Below are 27,704 nucleotides of genomic sequence, written 5' to 3'. Positions count from 1 at the left end.
TTTCATAGCTGTGTGACTTTAGGCAAGTCACTCTCCCCCTCTGAACCCCATTGTGAAATGGAGATCACTGTGCCTACCACAAAGCTGTGTGGTGAGGATCCAATGAGGAAATGTGTGCACAGTGCTGGCGGACAGCAAGCACTCTCTCAATGGAAGCTATCATTACTGTTGTCACTGTGATTTTCTGGACAACGCAAGCAAGTAGGGAGTTATAAATATGGCAAACTCATATCCAGCCAGTACAGCACAGCTTCCAAAGAACATTCCACAAAGCAGCTCTGAGTATCCTCCCTTCTGCAGGAGGTTTTAAAATAGGTCCACAAGTTCCTTGACATTCTTTTCTTCAAGAGGTGGAGCCTAAGTCCCCTCCCCTTGAATGTGGGCTGGGCTTACTGACACTTCTAATGAATAGAATACAGCAGAAGTGACAGGATGTGACATCTGAGACTGGGTCATAAGAGACATTGTGGATTCCTCTTGGCTCTTCTTCTCCCGGGGGAAGCCAGCTGCCTGGTCACGAGCACACTCAAGCAGCCCTATGGTTAGGCACCTGTGGTGAGGATCTGGGGCTTCCACGCAACAGACATGAGTGAGCCGTATTGGAAACAAATCCTCTAACCCCAGACAAGCCTCCAGATGAGTACAGCCCCAGCCAACAGCTTGACTGTAACCTCATGAAAGAGCCTGAGACAGGAACCACCCAGCTTAGCCCCTCTCAAATTCCTAAACCACAGAACTTGAAAGATAATAAATGTTTGTTGTTTTAAGCTGCTAAACTTGGGGGTAGTTTGTTTTGCAATAATAGATGACCAATACACTCTCTCTTTGGCCCTATGGTTACAGGCCTGCTTTTTTCCATCTTTGGTCCATCTTGGGACTCCGGGGGCCACCACAGGACCCGACGGCCAAAGCACAAAGCACAGACACTGGGCCAGGCTGCCTATGTGCTCACAGGCTGTTTATTTATCCAAGGGTAAGGAGGAAAGAGAGAGGATGAAGGGAAAAACCAGATGTCCCAGGGTGGTAGAGCTGAGGGAGAAATGAGTGGAAAGGCTCCTCTTCTTTCTCTTGTCTCAGGGAACTCCAGCTTCAGGGCCTCTGGGGGTGGCTTAGGGGCCTTTAGGAGGCCTGGCAGTTGTTGGCTGGGGTCAGGATCCCCACAGGGGCAGGTCCCAAGCTTGGAATGGCTTCTGTGTATACAAAATATCTCTCTGCAAAAGGCACTGTTGGGGAGATGGGGGGGCAGCAGGGAGCTACCCCATTACAGGCAGGATCCACTGTGTCCTGAGTCTGGATCCCAGTCCCCAAGACCATCCCAGCCTCCCGCAGGTGCTGGGTCTCTGCACTCTTGTTCACTTCCTCTCCCTTCTCTCAGCCCAGTGGTGAGCAGGCAGTCGGTGGAGGGCCAGGTCAGGCCATGTGGTAGACACCCCTCCTCAGGGCTAATGCATCTGGTGACCTCTAGGCCAAAAGTCCCAGGCGGGTGACTTTGGCCGAGAGGAAGGAGTGGATGATGAAGACCATGGTTTTGGGGCACGAATGCAGGTCCAGCTGCTGCAGGGTAGATGGAGAGAAGGGTCAGGAGACCCATCTAGCCTGGCCTCTAGGAGAGCATAGCCCCCTCCCCCTCCACTCACAATCTCTCCTTCAGCTCCCCCGAAGTCCAGGAAAAGGAGACTGGCACCATCATCCGAGGACATCTGCAGCTTCTCGAAGGGCTGTCGGAGCAGCACAGCTCGGGCCGCACCTGGCTCAGCTGCCCACAGTGTGAAGCCCTTGTCAATATGCACGGAGAGGTTGCAGGGACGACCGTTCCATGTGCAGGCTGCAGGGAGGGCGCGTGGGCATGGGGAGAGTATGTGGGCATGGGCACAGCTGGCACGTCGAAGACCACAAGCCCAACCTCCAACCCCCACCGTCAGTTCCAAAAGTGGGGCTTGAAAGTTACTGGAATGGGGGGGCTCACTGTCTGTCATGCCATCTGTACGCCCACACCGCACAGAATCACCCCACACTAAAATAAGAAAGATGGGCCCACAGGAAAATCACGCCCCACTTCTAGTCCCACTTCCAGCAACACCAAAAGTGGAAAGGGGGAGCTTAAATTCTGCGTGGACAGGAGGCCCACTCCCTGTGAAGGCATCAGCAGATCCACTGAGCATGGCCCCGGAGACCTCACAGACCTGTAGAATTGCCCAGGTAACTGTGAATTGCAGATAAACAATGGATAATTTGGATGTACTAAAAAGTATTTGTTGTTTATCTGAAATTCAAATTTAAGTGGGTGTCCTGTATTTTTTTCTGGCAACCCTACTCCAAGTGCTATCTTTCACGTCTCCTCCTCAACAGAATCACAAGACCAGAGCAAGAAAAACCCCAGGAAAAAGAGTCTCCCTACCTACCAGGGCACCTGCACGTCCAAAACAGAGGGCCCTCAGAGACCCCAAATTCCACTTTTTATGCCCCTCCTGAAGCACCCTAAAGAAGGAAGCTTGAATGTCTCTGGGGATAAGAGGCTTATTACCAGACAGGCACTCCCAGACCAACCAACCCACCTGTAGACACCTCCTGTACACCCTCAGCGGCCCGGTGACAGCCATCCACCAGCTGGCGGGTCCAGGCAGCCAGCTCCTGTGGTGACTCCACACTGAACAGGTGAGTGTCCACACCATGGCGCGTGCCCGTGCGCAGGGCAAAGGAGAGCTCTGCATCGTAGGGCACCGAGCCCTTGGAGGGGCCCGAGTGCACCAGCCTGGGGGCGAGGGTTGGGGAGTGGGGAGCAGAGAGCTAAGCATGAGGCCTCAGGCAGCAGAGAAAGAGCTCTTGGCCAAGGTGAAAGTAACCTGGGAAGGGACCCTCTGACCCTTTTATCACCTAATTGGGGGAAGGAACTGCCAGAGCAGCACTGATTGACTTACAGGAGACCATCACCTGCTACCCTCCTCCTCATTCCCACAGCTTCAGCTGTACCTGTGTCTTCAAATACACCAAGCACATTCCTGCCTCAGGACCTTTGCACATGCTATTCCCTTTGCTGAGTACACTCTTCCCTGATTATCTGCATTGCTCACTCCCTCACTTACTTCAGATCTTTGCTCAAGTGTCATCTCCTCTGAGAAGCCTTTCCTGACCTCTCCATCTAAAACAGTACCCCTGCTACTCACTAGCCTCACTTTAAAACATCATGGTACCAGAAATTATACTTATTCCTTATTTGGTTCCGTTGGTTTTGATTGTTTTCACTAGAACATCATCTAGGGTACAAATTTTTATCTAACATGTTCACCTCTATATTCCCAGCAACTAAAACAATGCCTGGCATATAGTAGGTGCTCAGTAAACATTTGTGGCCTGAATTAACGAGTCGCTTGATTAGGTCAGCAATCCATGACCTGCTATTCCTAGTAGGCAGCAGGCTCCCGACACATGGGCCAGACCCCAGCCCAGAGTGAGGAGACATGGATGACAAGGGCCCAGACCCTGCAGCTTAACTCCCACTTGCTTTGTAATCTTGGGCAGCACACTGCCCTCTCTAGACAACAAACCTCAGAGTTCTGGCCCTTAGCCCTCTTTGCTTCTCACTCCATACCCCCTCTCTTTTGTAGCCTCAGTTTCCCCTTGGAGCTGCTAGTGATACCCAGTCCCCCACTTTCTAGCCCTGAGCTACAGACCCACAAGTCCCCACGCTTCCTATCCAAGGTCCCCACCCATGCCCCACACACTTTGGACTCAACTTAGCGTCTTGCTCCCATCTCTTCCCTTTGCACTCCCACCCCAGTCCCACTGCCTGCCCAGACACAAGCTCCAAGCCTCCCCTTCATCCATTCATCTGGACGCCTCCCCTCCCCTCCCCATCTGGCAAGTACTAAATTGGGTTAATTTCACCACCCATGTGTTTTTCAATGCAAATGAGGCCTTTCTTCTCCATCTGCTGCCTCCACCCACCTCCACCATCTCTCCTGCATGACTGCAACAGCCTCTCAGCTTCCATCCTGCCCCTCAGGAGCAGTTTCCACCTGGCAACCACAGGGATTCTTGCAAAACACAACCCAAGTCACCTCACTCTCAGGCTAAAACTCTTTAACTCTTTATCTTAAGATAAAGATCATGGTCCTTAACCAGGCAGCAGAGGCTCTGCAAAATCAGGCCCTGCCAACTCCCTGACTCATTTCTCTCCGTTTCCTGCAGAGATTCCTCACATTGGTTATAACCCACTCATGGCTCCATGAACACACGGCAGCCCTTCATGCCTCTCTACCTTGGACTATGTTGTTCTCTCTGTGTAAGATGCTATTCTTCCCAATCTCCCAATGCAAACTTCTACTCATCTGTCAGTCTAGCTCCAATGTCACGTTCTGCCTGAAACCTTCCCCCACCAGGCCACGTTAAGCGGTCCCTGCAACTCTGCATTGTAAAAGTTGCTCCCGGGTCAGTCTCCCCAACCAGACTGGGTGTTCTCTGATGGCAGAGACTATTGGGGTCAGTTCCCTGTCCCCCAAACCATGCAGCACAATATGGGCAGAGTGGGTGTCAATGAATGAGTGACTGGTGGGACTTCACATCCTTCTGTTCCAAGCCCCCATTTTACAGATGAGGAAACCAAGGCCCAGACAGGGTAGAGACTTGCTTCAGTTCACCTGGGGAATAACTCAGGGCAAAATGGGGCTGGAGTTCCAGGCTTATAAGGCCCATCTGGAGCATCATCGCCACCCCCCAAGCTCTGGGTGAGACACACACTCTTGCCTGCCCATGGGTAATACCTGGTGGTGATGAGTGGGGCAGTCCGGGCTGGCCGGCTCAGGGCCTCACGGGTCTGGGGGAGACAGGTGTAGAGAAGCAGCTCCTTTTCGGTCAGCAGGGCCAAGGTGGGTGCTGTGCCCCCACTGGACAGCTGCAGGGGGCAAGTCAGCAGTAAGGAAGGGTGGGGAGGGGAGAGGTCAGAGAGCCAGGGCGGGGAGGCAGTGAGGGGCAATGAGAATGGGGGCAGCTCAAGGGGAGGGGAAGAGAGGGAAGAATAGGTCCCGCCTGGGCCCAGCAGGTACCTGCTCAGTTAGCCAGCCGATCTGCTTGATGTCCTGGCTCCCAGCTGCGCTGGTGGCTGCCAGCAGTGCCTGCAGCTCGTCCTTGACCCAGGGCATCAGAGTGTGAATTTGGGCTTGGAGGGCAGCTGCCCACGACTTTGCGCTAGCTTCATCCTTAGCCCTCAGGAAGAGGGTGTCTTGGCCATCTGCTGAACAGATCTCCAGATACCTGCAGGCACAAGTAAGGTAGAGGTGTGCCTGTCCACTGGGTGGCAGCTGCTCAACTCTGAAATATGGCCCAAGAAACCCCATCTACCGCAAAACCAGAAGAAATCACAGGGGATGTCCATGAGAGAATCAGGAGCGACAATTGCTGCTGGGGCTTTAGCCATAGTTGTTGGAGCCTCACGAGGGTCTAGGAACAAGAGACTATGACATACACACACATAGTCATGTACACACAAATACACACATACTCAAACACATGTGATAGGGACCAAAATTATCACTGCATGAAGATTCATAATCTTGCCCTTTTCTCATGGTTTCTAAGGAGAAAAACTGTCTTCCTGAGCCAGCTCCCAGGTTCTCCTTTGTAGTGCAGAACCAAAGTAATACCAAGTAGGGGGGAAAAATACAGAAACTGAAGAGGCTTGATAGGCCAAATTGGTCTACATAAAAAGAGTGAGAGGAATGGAGTAGGGAAAAGGGAAAGAGATGAAAAGCCATGCAGGCAAGTGTGGGGGAAGGGTTTAGGGGAGTACCCAGAGGAGTAGTGATGGGGAGAGAATTTTAAAATGTTTTGTGGGGCATTAAAAATGAAGTGGGGAAGAAACTGAAGGATGGCTAACACAATACCCACTCCAAACCTTCACTTTGCCTCTCTCTACTACAGAGTTAGAAAGCAAAATACTTGAGTTCCCAGACTCCCTTGCAGCTAGGGCTGACCATGTGACTCAGTTCTGACCAATGAGATATAGATTGAAGTCCCTTTCTGAATGAAAGGTAAAGCTTTCTAGGGTGGCCGGTTAGTTGAGTTGGTTAAAGCATGGTGCTAATAACACCAAGGTTGCCGGTTCGATCCCCGCATGGGCCACTGTGAGCAGCGCCCTCCTTAAAAAAAAAAAAAGAAAGATAAAGCTTTCTTAGATGCAGTAGTTAGTCTCCAAAGATGGCCTCTAACAAATCCATCCCTCCCTATAGACACACTCCACTTCTCTCCTTGTGCCTTGTTTTGACAAATAAAATGTGGCAGAAGTGACATTTTGGCATTCCCAAGTCGCCATGAAATCCAATTAGCCTGCAGCCAACTACTCTCAGAGGAAGAACAAGCTAGGCCCTGGAAAGGCCATACTGAAAGAGGAATGCTTAGCCAGCCCCTAGCTGTTCCAACCATCCTAGTTGAGGCAGATATGTGGGTGAAGCAGCCCTCTTGGACTTTCAGCCCCAGCAGATACCACACAGAGCAGAAGGACTAGCCAGCTGAGCAAGCCCAGATTACAAAATTGAGAGAAATGATAAGTTGTTATCTTCTAAGACATTAAATCTTAGGATGGTTTGTTATGCAGCAATAGAACAAAATACCAGGAGGAAAAATCCTTTCCCTTTTGCCTTCATCCTGTCAGGAATATGGACACGTACTTAGATGGTGCAGCCACCATCCTGCCTCCAAGAAGAAAAAAATCTACACTACAGATGGCAGAGAAAAAAGCTGGAAGCCTGCTTCCTTAAGGGCATTTTTGAGCAGCGAGAGCAGCCAAAATAAACAGCTGACCCCTGGACTTCTTTTTAAACATGTAGCAAAATACACCCCTCATTTATTTAAGTCATTGCTTATTGGGGTTTCTGATACTTGCAGCCCAATGTAACACAAATAAAAGTGAAAATGAAATATTTTTCATTATATTTCAGTTACCAGATCGTGTTCCTTTGACTGGGATATTGTGCTGCTATATTTCTCTCCATTTCCTGTTATTCTTGTTATACATGTAGTTACAGATGTGTGCACATGGTCAAGCACATGTACATACATGCTTACACACATATGAATATTAACATAAACACACACAGACACATATGCACAGATCTACACCCATACCCTTGCAAATGCTCACATATACACACAAATAGTTGCATTTACATGCCATCTACACATGCACATACATAGAAATACATGTACACACATGCTTCAGGTGACGTCCGGGATCAGGCTGGGAACCACGATCAACATAAGGTTCTGTGACTCTCAGAAAGGACTAATACCCCCCCACCTTCATCCAACACAAAACACTCCTTTGGCGGAGCACGTGAGTGACATGAATTACCACTTTTTGCCTCATGGGGGCAGGTTGTGGCTGGGGCATCAAGTAAAGACAGGCGATGTGGATGATGAATATTAATTGGCCCTTCAGGCCAATGTTGGACATTTGCCTGGCATTGAACTTCGGCTGTAACTAGGACACACAGCTTTTTATGACCATGCCATATATACACCACCCCCAAAACTGCATACCGCACTTGATCACCATATACTCCATTCAACCACCAGCATCACTCAGGCACCTACAGCTTCTAAAGCAGAGAGGGCTACCTGGAATGAGGCAAGTTCCATCCCTTCCTGGTTGTGTGATCTTGGGCAGGTTACTTCCTCTCTCTGTCCTCATCTATAAAATGGGAGTGAAATAATAGGACTTTGCTCATAGGGTTGCTATGAGAGTTAAATGAAATTGTGCATGGTAAACACTCAATAATGTTGGCTGGTATCAATCTCATCATCAATGAACTGCTAAGGGCGGCTCAGATGTGAAGAATGGTAACCTTCCGTGGCTCTTACACAAATGTTACCAGACATCTCAGAAGCTCAGCAGAGTTGGAAGAGACTTGAGGGGATCACTAAGTCCAAGAACCTTATTTCACAATAGGGAATCTAAAGGTCATTGAGGAAAAGGGAATCAGAACCGGAATCCAGGGCACCTCCACAGACCAAGTTCCTCCTCAGATGTGAACTACCCAGAGGAAAAAGAGGGAAGCAAAGCACACCATCATCCCTGTAATTTCACTCTTGCATCCATTCAAAAACATTTCTTAAGCACCTACTGTGTTCAGGCATTGTGCTTATCACTTTCAACACAGGGTATCTTTCCTTTGGCCCCACCACCTTACACCAGGGCATGCCTATCTGAGGTGACCCCCACCCCAGGCTTACCTGGGCTCCGGGTCATTGGGGGTACACCTCCTCGACACATATGCCATCTTCAAGGACACGTGTTTGGTACTGTTGAGGTCCCGGGGTGGGGGGCCAGGGGAGGAAGGCTGCCGCTGAAGGGGCGAGGCAGGAGGCGAGTCCCAGCCAACCGAGGTCCCTCCGGCAGAGTTCTTGAAATATGGTGAGACCTCCTTCATGTACTTGACTGGTCAGGGGATAGGTCAGCAGTTAACACTGTGACATGGGCTCCCAAGTAGCGCACATCACGAATTCATTCAGAGTTTAATTTATGTCCAATATCACTATCCTCCTCTAGGCTAAAGTCTCTAACAGGGCAGTGTGGTAGAAAATACTGGATGCATTCCAACATCCATTCTCTCATTTTCCCCCTGGTTTATAGACACATGGCCACCTGGAAAAAAGACTACATTACCCAGCCTCCTTTCCAGCTAGGTGTGACCATGTGACAAAGTTCTAACCCAGTAAGTAGAAGTGTCTGGACCTTCTGGATGGCTGCTTAAAGGAAATGGACAACAGCTGCAGTAAGGCAGTAAAAGAGCACCAAGACAGGAGTCAAAAGACGTGACTGCTCTGCCACTGTCCCACTGTCTGTCTCTATCTCTCCAGTCTTCTCATCTGCAAAAAGGAGGGATTGAATAAGATAGTCCTGTGGTAGAGGCTGCTAATTATCCTCCAATATCGTGATAGCCTCCCAACTTAGGACTTCATTTTCCATGATCCCTTGCAGTTATACGTGCCCGTGTGACCTGGTCTGGCCAGTAGGATGACAGCAGAAGGGATGTATGCAACTACTGAGTTCTACCTGTTAAAGAAAGGGGCATAGTCTTCCTTCCCCCTCTTTTCCCCTGACAGATTGAACTGGCTGGAACACAGACTGGTGGGGCACCATCTTGACCACAAGGACATCAGTCACACTCCAAGGAAAGCTGACCAACAAAAGAGAAATAAACGGATGCTGATACTTTAGAGATACCATGTCAAACTTGGACTGCTACCTAAGAAAGCAAAAAGCTCCTATTATATTTAAGCCACAGTAAGTTATGGGTCTCCTGTGACAGCAGCATAGCTTGTACCCTAATCAATATAGGTGCCTAGGGGTCCTCTGAGCTCTGACCGATCATCACTAAGTATAGTGGACACCTTTTAAAATAGCATCATCCATCAGAGCTTCCTGTGACTATATACATGTTCTATATAAACACGGCTCAATACAGTAGCCACCACACCAGCCACACATGGCTATTGAACATTTGAAATGTGACTTGTACAAATGAGGGACTGAGTTTTTTATTTTATGGTCAGACGAGGTCCCTGCCCTCATGGTGTTCCCAGTCTAGTGGGGGACACAGACCTCCACACAGATCCAGGGGAGTGGGCTTTTTATTTAATTGTAATTAATTTAAAATTAAATTCAAATAGTAACACAGATCTCGTGGCGACCATATTGGACAGTACAGTTCTAGAATAGCACGACCTACTTCTCTTCCCAACTGACCCATACAGTTAAATTCTGATAACTTTATGGAAAGTGATCCTGTTTTCCTGGCTATGCTGGCTGGACCAGGGGTGAGCAACTGACCCACACGAGGCTACCCAAATTGAGAATGGGAAACGTACTAGACTAGCGTCTTGAACAAACTTGCTATGGGGGCAACTACCGTCTGCTGTGGGGACAAAGAAGAGGAGAAAGCTGATTTGTGGAGAGAGAAAACTGGTGCAGATGTAAGGGAAAGCCCTGCCAGGCACCTGCTAATGTTCCAGCTTCTGATACTCATCCTTTAGAAAGCCAGGCTGCCATCCCAAAAGTACTTATGATATTTGCAACCAAAACTGGGGCCTGGATACCACGCCTTTCTAGAAAAGAAAAATCGCACTAACAAGGGCAGCTAAATGTAAAAGGCAACATGATGAGAGAGTTGATCTGAGAAGAGCTTTGTAGGAATAGAGATTAAGAGACAAGTCAGTTTTCTTGAGCACTTGCCCCGTGCCCCGTGTTGAACTGCAGCCCTAGGTAGGACTGGGATGGTAAAATATGACATTTGCGCTACCACTTCTTTATCCCTTGCTCATGGAAGACATCTTTAATCAAGCACAGTGTTCTATGGCAGCCAGTAGTATTCAATTAAGGCTGGTTGGTAATAAAACATTTTGGTCATTCTTGCTGTATCAATTAGATGAATCTGGCAGCAAATAATAGAATACTATATGATAACAGTGCCTTAAACAATAAATATATTTATGGTTTCACATAACAAGAAGTCTAAAGGAAGGCAATTTCAGTATTGGTTCAGTGGCTCAGTGACACTGGATTCAGGGCAAGCCTCTCTGCCATTTTCTTGGCTTTACCCTCATGACCACGAGATGATTGCACAGCTCAAGCCAGTCATTCCTTACATGACAAAACCCAAAGCAGGAAGGGAGGAGACAGGCAGAAAAAGGGCTAGCTCCTAAAACCCTCTTGACAAAGCGGTAACTATTTCCAGGAAGCCTTATATCTCATTGGCCCAACTGGGCTGCATGCCTACTTCTAGCACAATCATTAGTAAGAGAGAATAGTCATGACTCAGACCAATCACAATTCAGCCTCTGGGACTGAGCAAATTTCCACCCAGTAAAATCAGCCTTCTGTTACCAAGGAAGAAGTAGAAATGGCTGATAGACAAGCAACCAACAGTGTCTGCCACATGTGCCCTGGCATCTGGACTATTCCCAATTCTGATGCGCAGGAGTCTCCTCGCCTCTGAAATGAGCTACTAGGAAAACAGCATGTATTATCAAGGTGGTTACAAGACTTGCCCAAGCACTAGTCTCTCTTCCTCCAGCCAGGTTGTCCCCTCTGCTGCCCTACTGAAGGGTGCCTATGCCTGTTAGCCCCTAGGCAGTCTCCCTTCCTCTCCCCTCAGCCACCCCTGCCCCATTGGCCATCTAGCTGGCTAACCATCTGACATCTGCAGTCAAGGCCCAACCAGTATGCCCTGCCTGTGAGCAGACAGGCCAGGATGGGGTGAGAAAGCAGTTCTTGGCCCAGCTCCCTGGAAGAATCAGATAAGAAGTTATTTCTGTTGCAGGAGACTGCCCTTAGAGACTCAGATAGGATCCAAGGCAAACAAGGGTGAATGTGAGAGGGCATTAGAAATCCTGCTGGGGTTAGAAGAGAAGTTATGTTGAAAAAGAGAGCAGGTTTTTGTGAGAGAAATAAGCCTATGTTCAAAGTTTTGGGGACAAGGACTAAAAATGACTCATCCTCATCATTACAGCAATGACTTACCCCAGGACTGACTGTTAGCTTATGTCTCAAGGTACGATGGAGGTGGGAAACATCACAGCCTATCTGATACTCAAACCATCCCCACCTCCCATTCTTTTTCTCCTGCTAACAGAGCCCTGAGCCCTACAAGCTGGGCTTCCCTGCAACCCAAGGGGAGAATCGTGATTGGTCAAAGTTAATCATGATAGTAATTCCGTCCCTCTTGCTTGTGATTATTTAGAAAGGGGCAGGCGATACAATTCTGGCCAGTGAAATGTGAGAGAAAGTACACTCCCTTCCTTCCTCTCCTCTAGCCTTTAGAAGTTGTTGAGAGGGGAGTTGGCCCTAAAGCAATGATATCCACTTTTTGACCACAGGGTTGCGGTCCACAAACTGAGGATGGCGAGGCCTTCAATTAATCTACCCTGGAGCCATGCTGCCTTTAGGTACTCTGGAAGAGAACATATTTTCTTCCATATTTAAACCCCTTTGAATTGGATTCCTGTGACTTGCAGACAAAAGCATCCTGACTGATATAACCCCCACTCCCGACCAGGGGTGCAAATGATCTCTCTGCTGTAATATAACTAGGCACGTCCCTCCCCTGCTCAGAGCCCAGCTCTGGCTCCCCTGCGTACTTCATCCAACTGCAAGGCTCTCCAGAACCTGGGCCGTGCCTACCTCTCTGGCTTCACCCCCTGCCACATTCCTAATCTCACCCTCTAGTCCAACCATTCTGACCTCCTCAGAGCTCTCAGAAACGATATGAGCTTCCAAACTTCTACATGTTTGAAAATGCAGTTCCTTCTACACTGAATGCCCTTAGTACACAGTTTGGATACAGGCACTCTTGGATTTGAATTCCAGCTCCAGCATGGTCTAGCTATGTGACCATTGACAAGAGAATTCATCAATCTGGGCCACAATCTGATAGTCGATAAAAGAGGAATAACAATATCTACCTCAGAGAGATGTTAGAATTTAACAAGATGAGGGCACAGGTTAGGGACTCAAGAAATATGAGTTTCTTACCTATCAGCCACCCCTGCCTACACTTCCTAGAACTGTATTGTGATTTTGTATATTAGAGTTGTTTCTCCCACCAAAATGGGAGCTCCCAGAAGACAGAAACTGGGCTTGATTCAAACCCAGAGTCAGTGTTCTGACTGGAGAAATGAATGCCAGTGCAGACAGGGTCATTCAGCAGAAGGGAGAAGGTGCCACAGCAGAAGGGAGGAGGTCCCAGCTCAACTCAGACATCACCCCTCTAGGAAGCTTTCCCAGATGCCCACAAAAGCCATCCCTTCTGCAGTCCCCTAGAGCCCACTCCCTGTGTCTGGGTGGAGAGCTATGTCCCCTACCAGGCTGGGTGCACTATGGGGTGGGGACCTCATCTGACTCATCTCTGTGTCTTCAGAATGCAGCAGGGATCTCCTATGCTACATGCTCAGCAAATGAACATTTGTCAACTTTGAAGCCAGAAAAACTGCTCGAGCCCCTGCTCACCAGGGCTGTCCCAGAACTGGGTCCTCCTTCTCCTATCCCACAAGAACATGCTATAAATGGACAGCACACCAGCTGCTGCCCGAAACAGAGCTTGGATTACACAAACCAATTGGCCTGTACCACAGTGGGGGTGGGGTCCTGGGGGCCCCAGAGTGTGGCCATAAATAGCCCAACTCTGAAGCCTCCTCCCTGCTCTGATTTCGGCCTGAGTCACCCTACCAGGCAGGGCAGGGTTGCCCAAAGGCAGTGGCCTGGAGAGCTGTGGGCAAGAACATGGCCCAGTGACCAGCATTCTTGAGACTCCAAGGATAGATTCACTTGGTATCCACACTCTCCCCAGCCAAGACCCTGGCCCAGGAATCTGGTAAACCAATGGCCCATAGGCCCTTTCCTCCTCAGGGAAGCTCAGACAGATACAAACACTGTCCCTTCCAGAAGCCCCGAGTCCCAGGTCTGCCAAAGAGAGAAGCCAGGACCTAGCCCTGGCCCCAAGGAGCTAAGAATAGATTTCACTAAAAACACAGAGAACAGACAAGGCAGGGCCATTTGCCTGGCCCAGTACAATTGGGAGGAAACAGATGTGTTGCAGAAAGAAGGGGCTACATCTGTTTTGGCTCAACACAGCAGCCCCAGTACTTATCCCAGCGCTCAATAAATGTTTGTGACTGAATGTCTTGGCTTTGAGTCTTGGCTGGAGCCTGTCCTCTAAGCTCAAGCTGTTCCTTGTCTGTTCAGTGGGGGATCACTTACTAGCCCCCGCCTGACATGATATAATCTATCCATTTGTTTACTAGCCTTTTTCCTCCAACCAAAATGTCAGTTCTGCAAGGGCCAAGCCCTGTTTTCTTGTTTACTAGGGTATCCCCAGCACCTAGAATAGTACCTGACATAGACCAGGTAATCAGTAAATAAGAAATTTATTAAATGAATGAATATTAACAGGTCTGGGCTTGTCACCCTGGAGAGACAATGTTGACTTGGGCTCTGGAGTGAGGCAGGCTTGGGTTTAACTTCCTTGCTCTGTGATCTTGGACAAGTGACTTGACTTCTCTGAGCCTCTATTTCCTCATCTTTATAATGGGAATAAAATATATTTACCTCCCGACATATTGAGATTCAATACCGGTAAGGCACTTTGCTCTGCCTAGCATAGAATGGTCTTCAATAAATAGTAGTGTGGTTATTCTCTCTGCTGCTGTTCTCAGTGTGACAGTATAAGGGGATGGGCACAGCATGTGGTGACAGACATAGATTTCAATCCAGGCTCTGTCACTTGCTATTTGACCTTGGCAAATTCCAAGGTCTCTCGAAGCTGTTTCTTTGCCTATATAATGGGCACTGATATACCAGCTCTCTGAGTAAAGCACTATAAAGATTCAAGTCCAGGCTGCCCACCCACCCACCCAGGATGGTATGGAGTGGATGTGGGATTCCAATGGGCTCTGGAAGGGATGACCTTTAAGGTCCTGCTGGTCCAGCAAAGCTGGACTATAAATAGTTCCCAGCCCCTGGCAGGTGCTGTGACAGGGCTGACCAACAGAGTGTGGGTTGCCACACGCTGGGGCAAAAAAAAAATCTCACCTCACCATACTCTTGTGCACTATAGGAGGTACCATCTCTCAAGATCCTAAACATGAACTCTTTGACCTAATAATACTGACCTTGCAGGAACCCCGCTTTAGCTAAATGCTCACCGGTACACAGAGGGATCACGGTACCATCGTCTATGGTAAGGAGGCTAGGAACAACTTGCCTGTCCATGAGTAGCGGCTGCTAAACACAATGTGAGCTCCCTGACCGCAGGCCATGCAGTCTTGTTCATGGCTATTATCCCTGGTACCTACATTGAGTCCTGGCACAGAGCTGGGGCTCTGTAAATATTTGTTAAGTGAATGTATGAATCCCAATCATGGGATATTATACAATTATTAAAAACAATGAGACAAAACTATACTTACTGAGTTGGAAGTATGTCCCCAAATTGTTAAATGATAAAAACAAATGTGGAAACTTTCTGGAAGTATGTGAAAATATCAACAATAGTTATCCCTATGAAAAGAGAATTGCTTTACACTGTCCTGGGTTTTTTTATAGGCACATATTACTTTTTATACGTATTTTTAAATCTAATTTATTTTTTAAAAATATACTACTACCTTCAAAATCATCTACGCCAGGATTCAGAGATGAGGCCCTCAGCAACTCAGGAAGCAAAGGGTTCTAAGACCTTGGTAATGGGAAGGAGAAGTACTTACTGAGCACCTACCAAGCACCAAGCTCGACTCTCACAAATACATCTTCATCTAATCACACCAAGTCCATGAAATGGCTCCATGCCCTTATTTAACAGTTGAATAAACTGAATAAACTGAGTCTCACGGGGGTGACATGACTTGCAGTGCAGTATAAATATTTAAGAACATGGTTTTTTGCATCTAACTCAAATTCCATCTTTGCTACTGTGTGATCTTGGGCAAGTAGCTTCACTTCTCTGAGTCTCAGTATTCTCATCTGCACAGTGGGATGAAGATTGCACCTAATTCACAGGGGTGGTTTTGAAGATTCAATGAGCTAACAGATGAAAGGCACCGCGCCTAGACACTGTAGGAACGCCAGGAACAGCACACTCCCATCACGATTCTTAGCATCATTACCATTATTATTTCTTCCACCACTATCATCGACCAGGCTCATACAAATAATAAAGGCCAGAACCTGCCTCCAGAGCCCCACAGGCATTTTAATCAAATCCAGGGAACAGGCCAAGGCTGAATTAAGCCAAGTTTTTTCTATGGAGAGTCATACGGCTTTGGGCCGTGTGTGTGTGTGTGTGTGTGTGTGTGCTCATATGTGTAGCCAAAAAAATGTCCCCCTGAAAACAATGATTAGAACAACAGGTCTCCGTGGCCATGGGAGGACTGGATGGGGGTTCCATTCATGACACTGTTCCCAGGACAAGAGTCCCACAGGCACGTCAGGAACATGGCATCACTCAGCTAAGCCGAGTAGGGTGGCCTCAAATTAGCTGCGTCTGTTAATAATATCCTACTTTTGACAGTGGTGATGCACTAAGCCAAATTTCAGGCAGGACACCTGGCAGCGTCCATCCCCAAGGGGAGAAGTTGTCAGGGGTCTGGCCTTGGAGCTCCGAGGACTCATAATGGACATTCCCAGAAGTCAGCCAAGTCCAACTTGAGCCTTGAGCCTTATCTTAAACATTTAGGAAAGTCAACTGCAATTGGCGAGGTTAAAGATGAAGTGGAAAGGGTCAGAGAGATACCCTAGTAATCATTTCCCATTTCCCTTACATCTAATGTGCGCTGGGCTTGGTGCCAGGCCTGGAGCTCTGAGACAAACTACACACAATTCCTGGCCTCAAAGACCTCCGAGTTCGCTGGAGAAAACAGTAATCCTGCTGAAGCTCATGCGATGATGCTAAAGGTTGACTTTTACTGAATGTTTCCCACGTGGAAGACATTGTGCGATGTACTTCAAATGCACATCTCATCCTTACAAACAGCAAATAAAATAAAGAACTCAGTACCTACTTCCTCTGGGCACTGGCCTCCGCATGTTCCGTGCATTATTTTTTGATCTCGTAAATCACCATGGGAAGTGTGTATTATTCAAGGCTGAGGCAATAATGGCCTCTCCAACCAAACAAACCTCAGTTTGAATTCTGAGTCTGCCAGTTTATTGGTTGTATGACTTGAAGAAAGTTATTTATTCTCAACAAACCTTGCTGACTTTGTCTGCAAAACAGGGATTCCAGCAATTCCTATCACTGTATATGCCTTTTATATACATATTTCTCTGTTCCTGTATTTTTTCAAAGATTGATCTTCATGTGGGATGTACTTCCCCCTTGTACAAAGTACTAAAACTGACTTTATTAATCTTTACTATCCTTTAGTATTGTTTTTTAATGCACCACGGGTTCACCGTCGCTTCTGTCTTGCCAGCCACACTGAGGGTGGAGGGAGGGAAGGCATTTAGCCGTCCCCTCTTTTCCCCTAGGCCTGGTGTCCAAGGGCCCAGGCCCGCCCTGGCTCCAGGTCTGCACACAAAATGGGCCTTTCTAAGCAGCAGACAGAGGCGTGTTGGCTGCCAGCTTGGGCCTAGACTCCAGTCACAAACACATCCCTGTGACTAAGACCAGGCTCAAGACATTAGTGCAAACCCCTGATCCCGCAGAGGAAAAGGTCAGAAGGCAGGCTGGGGTGGCTGAGACCCAGCAAGCCCTTGACTTAAGGCCAGAGAAGTAGGGATCTGGCTGGCACTCACAGTTTGCCAGTGACATCTGTCCTAGGATGTTCTCAGGGAGCTCTGTACCCACCAAGGCCCAGGCCTCAGGAAAGATGTCCAGCTGCCCAGCCAAGTTCTCATCCAAAGGACAGACCACCCTTCTATGACCCTTCGGAGGTGGCTTTAGGAGAGAACTGGGGCAGGGAAGTTCTGAACAATGTGGTCAGTGATTGGGTTCTAGGGGGACACCTAGGCCCATAGCAGCTCCCAAGAGCACTGGCCCCCCAGACTGGGGTTACTGCCCCATCCTTACCTTCTCCACAAACTCCCAAATCTCAAGGACCAGCCACAACCTAGTATCCTAGCTTCCTCACATCCTCCAAACTTCTCAGATAATTCCTGCAATTCAAAGATTCTTGACCCTGGTGCCCACCCCCACCCCTTTGTTGCCTTGGGTGAAATTACCCCCTTCCGCAAGCCTGCTAGGCCAGGAGGACAGCTCAAAAGAGACTTAAACTAAGGAAAAGCTGAGGAAAACTAACAAGAAGGCCACAACCTCTAGACTCTTCCTCTTGTCCAAGCCTACTTAGGTCAAACCACCAGCTTCTCTCTCCGAGTCATGGCCCCAGCCTCCTTGCTGCCATTCTGTATCTATTTGTGCCTCCCTCCAAACGAGGCTGATGCTGCTAAAGCCCAGAGCCGACCATGTAAGCCCCTGCTGAAGGGAAATGGCTTTTCCTTTCTCTCCAGAGAAAGTTCATTTCCTTTAATTTGGCATTCAAGGCTCTGCAGGAGCAGGATCTCACAGTCTGCTTAGTCTCCTCTTTCTCCACTCCCTTCCCCATAGCCTAGGCGCAGATAAAACTGAATTACTTCCCAGGCAATTCCCCAGGTAAGCCAAGTCACTTCATCCCTCTATGGTTTTGCTCACACAGCTCCCCTGCCTGGAATGCCCTTCCTCCACCTCATACCCACCTCTGTTTATTGTTCATAAAGTGCCAGCATCCCCTCCTCCAGGAAGTCTTTCCTGACCACCCAGAGAGAAGTGACCGCTGCCTCCTCCAATCCTCGAACAGAACCTATCTCAGCACCTATGACACATTGGTGATCTGGTAGGTTTGTTCAGCTGTCTCCCCTATGAGACGAAAGTACCCTTGAAACCACTGAGTAGAACAGTATAAAGTGAGAGGAAAGAGAGAGAAAACAGAAGAGGCTCTCATCCAAAAGGGAAGAATAATACAGGAAGATTATAAATGACTTGATGCCGATAAATTTGACACATTGGATGAAATGGACAAATTCCTTGAAAGACATAAACTACCAAAGCTCATTCAAGAAAAACATAGATCATGTATAAATTGTCCTATTAAAGACATTAAAATCACAGCTAAAAACCTTTCTACGAAGGTGGCTTCCCTGGAGAATGATACCGAACATTTAAGGAGGCAATAATACCAATTCTACATAAATGCAATGGGAGAGGAGGGGAGTTACTAACATTCAGAGATTGCCTACTATGTGCCAAATCCCATCCTGGGCAAGAAATAGGCCAGGCTCCACCTGGAGACCTGGGGCAGGGTTTGCTAAGGAAAGCTCTTGCCCTATGAAAAGTCTCAGAAAACATCCCTCAGTCCTGGGATGGTACACGTTTCTTCTCTTCCCTGCTGTATCTCTGGCAGACCTTGTTCATCAATTCCAGCTGAATTCAGACAAGACCTCCCAATCCTTCCAAATATGGAACTCCAGTAGGCACCAGGGAAGCTGACACTCAAAATGAAACCTATTGGTTATCTCTGATCTAGTCTAATCCCAACCTATATGGAAATGGAGGTGCCAAGAAGGCAAGGATTTTACCCAAAGGCAGAGATTCACCACAGAGAGGACAGGATTTTAGAAACTGATTTTTAAGTAGTCTGTGTGGAGGAGACAGTGTTTATATTTTATCTCCCCCACCAGATGGTGAGCTCCTCCAGGACACGGCCTGGGTCTGGTTTAGCTTCTGACTCAGTGCTCTGCACACCAGCTATACAATAGGTGTCCGCAAATGTTTCTTGGCTTAGTGAGTAAGGAATGGAGTGCATGTTAGATGGAAGGATTGGGTATCAGCTCCTAAGCCAGGAGATGCTTCAAGCATCTAACACTCAGAGATGCTACCTTCTCACAATGATCTACACTGAGAACCCAGATAGAGACATTCTCAACCTAAAGATGAGGGGCTCAGAGAGATCCCAGTATGGATTAAAAATGTGTCTACAGTAGACATTTTGCCATCTATAGACTAAACTTTCAAACAACAGAAACTAAAAGAGCTCTTGAAGTCAACCAAAATATGACATTTTGATGAATTTCAACTATTTCAAACTGCATTACTGGCTATAAATATCAAGTAATGAGGCATCTGGGAGGAAAAGTCTCGTATATCCATATCATTTATGTGTGATCTTGTTATTTAACTTTGCTGTTAAAGTACAATTGATGTACTTAAACTTGCAGGGACCAATACTGCAGAATCAGCTTTTTAAAAATATACACTGTATATATAAAAAGTGCACCAGTAGCATTTAAGTAGATACACCTAAAATGTAAAAACAAAACAAAACTGGGAGCGAACTGAGGTTGGGACCCCAGAATGACAAAGATCACCCAGAGACCCAGAGCCTGTTTGATTCTGTGGCCTCTTAGAGACCTCTTTGGGGAAACAAAGGCAACCTGTCAGGATCTGGGCGTGGGGCTCAGCTCAGCAGCTTTGCAGACCATGGCATTCTCTATCAGCCCCCGCCACCTCCCTGTGCCTGCTCTGGGCCAGGAGCCAGACACATTCCTCAGGCCCCCACAACTTCCGGAACTGACAGAGTGGAGTTTGAGGAAAGGGCTGAGCAAAGCAGAAACCTCCTGAGAGAGATGGCAAAAAGCAGATATGGGACAACCACAGCAAGAGACCTATCAACAACCAATGGGGAAACTGAGACCCAGAGAAGGCAAAGGTCTCATCGAAGACCACACAGTGAGAAGATAATGGAAAGGAACCACCAAAGTTCCCATATCAAAAAAAAACAAAAAAAACACCTTCTCTTATCCTTGCTGGAAGGATTCGATATTCTACTACATAAAGGTGACATCCTCTCCCAAAGGAAGATGAGTCTCAAGGTTTTAGGGCCCGTGGGTGCTAGAAGAACCTAGAGTTGAGAGCTCTCCTGGTTCCTCAGGAAAGACTCTTAGCCACCCCCTCCCCAGTCCCTACCCCTGTCCCTTCCTCTCTCTTCCCCAGAGTCACTCGCTGGGTGGCAAGATCCTGCCATAGATCTTTTGTCCTGTTCACACAACCCAGCAAGGCAGAAGTTACAACCCTGATTTACAGATGAGGAAACTATGGCTCAGGGAAATGAAGCGACTTGTCCAAGGTTACAGAGCTAGGGAGTGGGAGAGAGGAAGTGAAAACCAGGTCTGTGTGGCTCTGTGCCTGCTCTCCCTCCTCCCATCTCACACTGTCTCAAGGCAGGTTCCCAAGTTCTGTTTCTGTTTTCAACCCTGCCCACCTCCCAGGCCCTACTACCTGAGGCTTGGGGGAGGTAGGGAAAAACCTGAACCCCCCAGGGGTCCCCAGTGCTTACCCTCCAGCACCACCTCTTTGCCTGTCTTCTTCAGAACCTGCACTGCCTCATCATGGGTGGCAGTGGAAAGGTCTTCCCCATTCACGGACAGGATGGCATCCCCGACAAAGAGGGCCTCCGTCTGGTCAGCCGCCAGGCCCTTGAAGATCTTGGAAATGAGAATAGGCATCTTGTTCTCCCGGCCCCCTGCGAAGGCACAGGAAGAGAAAAGAACTGAGGCGGACACTCCAATACTTAGGAGTCACATCAAGGCAAAGTTATTTTTGAAGGCCTCCCTCGGTGCCCAGCCCAGTGCTGAGAAAGAGGGAATGGGAAGATAAAGAAAATCTCAGCAGTCTTAGAAGCTTGGGACACTAATAATACTAATAAGTCATTTTCTAAATTCATAATGTTATAGTTTGGTCACTGGATCTTTTGGTTCAATGCTTTGGGTGTTTACCAGTGTTTGAGTAATTTACAAGGTGCTTCACTAGCTTTTTCTTAAATATTTTGGACTTTAAGCAATTTTGCCATAGTGGGGATACCTCCCTAATCTGGCATTACAATAAAAGTCAGCTATTGATATGGCTCCAAGGGATCTCATTAGCAATCAGAAAATTTTATAATCCAGGATCCAGGCTGGAAACCAAGCCTTAAAGTCTAGAGATTTCAAAAGCCTGTCTGAATTTCATCTCTGATGCATAAAAATCTAATACATTTTACCCAATTGCTTTATTGCTAAACTCTTGAATAACCTTTTAAAATAAGAAACAGTAATAACATTTCACATTAGTTCCATGTACCAAGTGCCAAGCAATGTGTTAAATGTTGTCAGTGGTGTCTCATCGCATCTTCACAACACCCCAATCACACAGGCAGGCTCAGTCTCCTATCAGAAAAATTAAAGTGTAGATAGAAGCCCCTTGCCCAAGGTCATCCAGCTATTAAGTGGCAAAGCCACTATGTATGTGAACCGAGGTTTCCTGGCTTCAGAACCAGTACTCTTCACCCTATGAAAGACGGCAAGTTGGACCCTCAGATATCACACTACTTGTCCATCCCCAAAAATATTAAAGATGAGGTACTATTGGCCCAGAAAAGGTAGGTCATTATTTCAAGATCGCATAATAAATTGGTGGCAGAGGTAGGACTGGAAACCTCTTGTGACCCCCACACAGGACCAACAATTTGCTTCTTGCACTGCAGAGCTTAAGAGCTAGGAATGGAAGGGATTTCTATTTATATCTGCCTTATTCCGCCTGAAACTGGGGACTTTAGTTCATTCCTAGCTGCCTGGGCTGGGCTGGACCCTAGAGGGGGAGGTCATCATGGTAACAAGAGCCTGGTTTCCATACTTGAAGAATTGAATGGAGCTGGTACCTCCCTTGACGCCTCCTAAAAGTACCTTGACCCCCACCTGGAAGTATGGAGCTAGGGTATAACTTTATATGACCTTGGAAAGTCTCTGCTCCTCTCCAAGTCTCAGTTTGTCCATCTGCAAAATGGAACTTTGTATGAACTCTAAGTTCCTTCCTGCTTTGACACATTGAGTATACAATTTCCAGATTTGATCTGTTGCCCTATCTAACCTATGCTGGAGTTTTGGGGCAAGACTGGTGCCCACTCCCTGGCTTACCCATTTCCCTCTTTTAGATCCCTTTCGTTGGCTGCATGGAGATTTGCCCTTCCACGGGGAAGAACTGACTTCCCTAGGCACTCTCTAGTGGCCTGATAATTGAGTTTCAAACCCCAGCTGTTAGATGTGTGATCCTTGGAAAATCATTTCTTTTCTGAATCTCAGTATGTTCAGCTGTAAAACAAGTTTATGTTCCCTACCTTTTACCACTTGTTGCCAGGATAAAGTGAATTGTGAGCCCAGAGTACTGAGCATAACACATGGCACACAGTGGTAGCCAAGTCACCACCATCCCCACCCCCTCACCCAAGTCAAAGGGTCTGGAGACACCAAAAACAGAACCAGCACCAGGAAGAGGGAACAGTGCACACACATCCAGGAAGATACAAAGGCTGACAACCCCTCCCAAGGCAGATAGCACTCGGCTGGGGGCTGAGACCCTGAAAAAAGTAAATGAGTAGGAATGGTGAACCCAACAGCTGTTGGGGGGAATAGGGACAGAGATTTTAAGCAATATGGGTAGTTGCTTTCCTGGCCTCCATTTTCCCTCTCATCTAACAGCAATAATTAACTAGGCACTTACTATGTGATGGCAGGGTGAGTACTTTAGACTCCTGTTCTCATAAAAACATCACAACTTTATCATTAGCTTCACTATATAGTAGTTAAGAAATCTGAAGTCCAGAGATGGGAAATGACTTGTCTACATTCACACAGTTGATCCTGGACTCAAGCACAGTCTGGTTGCACCCTTAAAAAAGCGGTCAGTATTGGGGGCTGAGAGCTCTCAAAAAGGAGTAACAACTCTATGTCTACCCCTCTCAATCCTGTGCAAGGTGGTCAGTAAACTCAAACGCGGCTCTGCCTAAGTACACAGCTTTCCTGAGTCCTCAGATTTCTAGATCCTTTCTGGACCCCTGTACATGAGTCCAGCAGATGCCTCATCTCCAATCCCTCCCTGCGCTTTGAACTCCAGGCCCTATCCCCTACCTTGGTTGTCTCAGACACTTCCCCCTCCTCGCCCTAGTGGCGCCCCAGGCCTCAATCTCCTTTCGCCACCCTTTGCTTTCCTGGGGTTCCTCTTTTCCTTGATGCCCACGCAACCCCTCTCAGATCTCTATGCCTCTACACAGAACTCCCTACCCACGTGTCCTTGGTGCGCCCCCCAAACCCTTCCACACCTGTGCCTTTCGACTGAGACCTCGAACCCATCTCTGACCTTGGTGCTCCGGGTGCCCTCGGTTCCCTCTGTCCCCTTAAACCACCTTTCCCCCAGAAAGAAGTCCTCCAATTCTGTGTCCTCAGTATGCTGCCAGACCCCGCGAGCCCTGGTCCCTCGGAGGCCCACAGACACCAAGACACCAAGACCCCATGCCCTCAGTACCTCCTCGCTCACCTCACCTTTGATACTGATGCCCAGCCCGCCGGCGTCGGCCTTGCGCACAGTCACACGGCGCCGCTGGAGCAGCAGCGTCTCCGGCAGCTGCGGGGGCGCGGTGCCTGATTCCGCGGAGCCGTTGAGCTGCGCGGGCTCCGGGTCCCGCTGGGCGCCGGGCTCCGGGCCGGCATCGCCGTCGGCGGGGCTCACGGTCAGCGCGTCCTCCGCCAGACTGAGCAGTACCCTCTGCCACCGCTCGCCGCCGGCCCCGGAGTTCGTCCCGGTGCGCAGTTCCAGCAGCCCGGTGCGCGGGGCGCGCCTGCCTGACGCCATCTTCGCCTTGGAGCCCACGGGCCGCCGCGTTCGCCCTGTTCCGCAGTGTCTGGCCCGCTTCGACCCAGCACCCAGGGCAGAGGGCGCAGGGGGCCCGGCTAGGACAGCCGCCACCCTACCCCGGGCGACTGGGGGGGGGTGGAGCCTCGAGGGGCGGGGCTATCTAGGAGGTGTGGCCGAAGGCAAGATAGCGGGACTCGGGCGGAGCCCAGGAACCGAAAGATGTGTAGTGTGGGACTACTTTGCGGGTGGGATCATACCGGCGTCCGGCCAGGCCGCTAAGTAAGGATAGGGATCAGTGAGGTGCAGGAGCTGGCGGGGAGAGGAGGGGCGAGGGCAGAGGCCTTAGTGCCTGGGGCAGAGCCCTAGCATCCAATCGTGGAGTCTGCTGAGCAAGGCCGTCGAGGGCCTGGACCGTAACTCACGCATTTAGGAGCATAAGAAAAAGAGACAGGGATCTTGGTGCAAGGCTTTGAACCTCGGGGCGGGGCTACGTATAGCGGACCACTGGACTCCAGAGACAGCGCTTGAGTTTAAGTCAATAACCAGAGATGAATCCAAGTGTCCAACAATAGGGAAATGGTTCTATACCACTAAAATCCCGAGGCCACTACATAACATATATGTATTATATGTGCACATGCACATATATGTATTATATGTGCACATACATAGATGCCTTTTATTCAGTTTGCTGTATGTTGACACATGAACTGGCTGGTTTATATACATTGTCATTTAAATCTCACATAAATCCTGCATAGCCTGTATATTGTCCCTATTTTATAGATGAGGAAATTGAGGCACACCACTAGTAAGAACAGATCTCTAGTTTAACCTTGGTTTGTCTGGCTTCCAAGCCCATATCTCTCCTGCTTCTCCTTTCTACAGGCCACATAGCAGCAAAAGCTGAGTTTACAATCCATTCATTCATTCAACAATATTTATTGAACAACTTCTATGTGCCAGACACAGTGCTGGATGTAGGAATTCAGTTGTAAACAAGATAGTTAGTATCTTGCCTCATAGAACATGCAGTCCACTGAGTGGCAGGATCCCTTGGTGGTTAAGAGCATGGGCTTTGGTTTCTGATATTCTGTATTCAAATTCTCACTGTGCCATTTTCTATCTATGTGGTCCTGGGTGATTTATTTAACCCCTAAGGTTCCATTTCATAATCTATAAAGTGATAATACTATATTAAAATTACTATCCCCAAGATTATTATGAGAAATAAATAATACTAGCTAACTGCTTAGCCTAATTCCTGCACATAGTAAGCATTAAAAAAATATGAGTTGTGAGAGACAACCAAGATGGTGCAGTATAAACGCTGTGCCTTCTCTCACAACCACATCAAAATTACAACTAATCTACAAAACAACCATTATTGAGAATCACCTAAAATCAAGCTGAACTGAAGCCATTCAACTAAAGATGTGCAGAAGAAGCCACCTCCAGATAGGTAGGAAGGGCAGAGATGTGGAATGGGCTAGTCCCACATCCACGTGTAACCATTAAAGATCGGTTACACGTGGATGTGGGACTAGCCCATTATGTGGGTTATTTCAGCTGTGGGGGTCCCCCCATCCCCCAGAGGAGCAAGAGGTCCCAGCCCAGGGTTCCAGTGCTGGGGAGAGAAGTCCCCATAATTTTTGGTTGTGAAAACCAGCGGAGATTGTGTCTGAGTGAGATGGAGAGTGGCTGCACTCTCAGGTGCTCCTCTTAAATGGACCATGTTGGACTTACCCACTAATGGAATCACTCCCTCTGAGCTCCAGTGCTAGGGCAGCAGCTGGAGAGGTGGCAGGGACATTTGGTGGGGAACTGAGTTGTCTGTCTTGGGAGAGGGGTTAGAGAGGCAGTTTTCTCCTGCACGGGGGAACTGGTGGAGGCCATTGTTTCTTTGCTGAGCCCTCCCCGTTCCCCGAGTGCAGATGCAGGCAGCCACCATATCTGAGTCTGCTGTTCATTTGCCATGCACTGGCAATTCAAGACCCAGCCCTGCCCAACTTTGGGGCACACCCAGGCTGCTTCCAGTGGCTTTTTTGTGTAGACCGCCTGTCTTGGCTCAAGCTGCAGACTTTTCTAGGGTCTCTCAAAGGACCATGGAACCCAGACAAGAAGCATCTGGCTTGAGCATATTCTGTACCCCTGGCTGAGCAGCCCTAAGTGCAGCACTAGCGGCAGCTGCCCTTGGATTGTGGCTTGGATTCTCAAGGCGCTTCCAAGCACAGCATGGGTGGCAGCCATCTGCGAATTTCTTTGTCGCTCCTGCCAGGTGGTGGTTCTGGGTGGGGCACAGGCTGTGGCTGAACTTGACCTACAGCAGATCCTCTCCAAGATGGCCCTGGGTCTGGTGCCCCCAGTGGGCAGCTTCAAAACAAGCTGGGGTATTACCCATCCGCCTCTGAGTATGACACACCCAAGTGGCGGATTTGGTAGGCACCAGAGTCCTGCTGAGGCAGATCCTGCTCCGTAGGATCAGCCCCTACAAAACAACTCTTCCACTGTAGTCAAGGCCAGTCCTCATAACCAGTGAGCCCAAGGGTCAGTCCCTCCCATTGATATACAATTATCAACCAAGACTCAATTACAAGAGGAGAGCACACACAACCCACACAAGGGACACACCTGGAGTGCGTGGCTCAGGTGACCAGAAAGACTGCGCCACTGAACCCTACAGCACATCTACTACATAAGGCCACTCTACTAAACTTGGAAGACATAACAGCCCTACCTAATACATAGAAATAAACACAGGGAGGCAGCCAAAATGGGGAGGAAAAAAAAAAATGTCCCAAATAAAAGAACAGAACAAAGCTCCAGGAAAAGAACTAAGTGAAACAGAGATAAGCAATCTATCAGATGCAGAGTTCCAAACACTGGTTATAAGAATGCTCAATGATCTCAGGGAGAACTTCAACAGAAAGATAGGACGCATAAAAATGCAGATGGAAACCATGAAAAAGAACCAGTCAGAAATAAAGGATACAATAACGGTAATGAAGAGTATATTATGGGGAACCAACAGTAGATTAGATGAAGCAGAGGGTCCAACCAGTGATGTATAAGATAAGATAGTAGAAAACACCCAACCAAAACAGCAAAAAGAAAAAAGAATCCAAAAAATTGACGAGAGTTTAAGGGGACTCCAGGACAATATCAAGCATACCAACATTCACATTATAGAGGTACCAGAAGGAGAAGAGAGAGAGCAAGGAATTGAAAACCTATTTGAAAAAATAATGACAGAAAACTTCCCTAACCTGGTGAAGGAAATAGACGTATGAGCCCAGACAGCAGAGAGTCCCAAAGATAAACCCAAAGAGGCCAACACCAAGACACATCATAATTAAAATGCCAAAAGATAAAGACAAAGAGAGAATCTTAAAAGCAGTTAGTTACATACAAGGGAGCCCCCATAAGACTGGCAGCTGATTTCTCAACAGAAACTTTGCAGGCAAAAAGGGAATGGCAGGAAATATTCCAAGTGATGAAAAGCAAGGACCTACAACCAAA

The 27,704-nt window shown here is 48.2% G+C and overlaps 1 protein-coding gene across 1 annotated transcript; it reads right to left on the bottom strand.

Annotated features, from left to right (window-relative positions):
* Positions 1 to 932: 932 nt before the first annotated feature.
* Positions 933 to 24,780, bottom strand: SNTA1 (syntrophin alpha 1). Its single transcript, XM_019715882.2, has 8 exons — positions 23,873 to 24,780; positions 20,857 to 21,042; positions 8,227 to 8,431; positions 5,043 to 5,250; positions 4,761 to 4,891; positions 2,556 to 2,752; positions 1,638 to 1,825; positions 933 to 1,554 (listed from the first exon to the last, which is right to left on the bottom strand). Exons 1-8 carry the CDS (start codon positions 24,180 to 24,182, stop codon positions 1,462 to 1,464), a joined length of 1,518 nt encoding a protein of 505 aa, XP_019571441.2. The 5' UTR covers positions 24,183 to 24,780; the 3' UTR covers positions 933 to 1,461.
* Positions 24,781 to 27,704: the final 2,924 nt, after the last annotated feature.

This window comes from Rhinolophus sinicus, linkage group LG13 (assembly GCF_036562045.2).
Source record: "Rhinolophus sinicus isolate RSC01 linkage group LG13, ASM3656204v1, whole genome shotgun sequence".
NCBI classification, from domain to species: domain Eukaryota; kingdom Metazoa; phylum Chordata; class Mammalia; order Chiroptera; family Rhinolophidae; genus Rhinolophus; species Rhinolophus sinicus.
The sequence above is the reverse complement of the archived record's forward strand: the minus strand, read 5'-3'. Positions and strand labels throughout refer to the sequence as shown.

What these genes read in the sequence shown, in the direction of transcription:
- SNTA1 (XM_019715882.2), bottom strand. Translation starts at nt 24,182, where the DNA reads ATGGCGTCAGGCAGGCGCGCCCCGCGCACCGGGCTGCTGGAACTGCGC. An exon ending in CAAAGAGGTGGTGCTGGAGG is followed by an intron (nt 8,432 to 20,856) that starts GTAAGCACTGGG and finishes TCCCCTGACCAG; the next exon opens with TCAAGTACATGAAGGAGGTC. An exon ending in CCCAATGACCCGGAGCCCAG is followed by an intron (nt 5,251 to 8,226) that starts GTAAGCCTGGGG and finishes TTGTGCCTGCAG; the next exon opens with GTATCTGGAGATCTGTTCAG.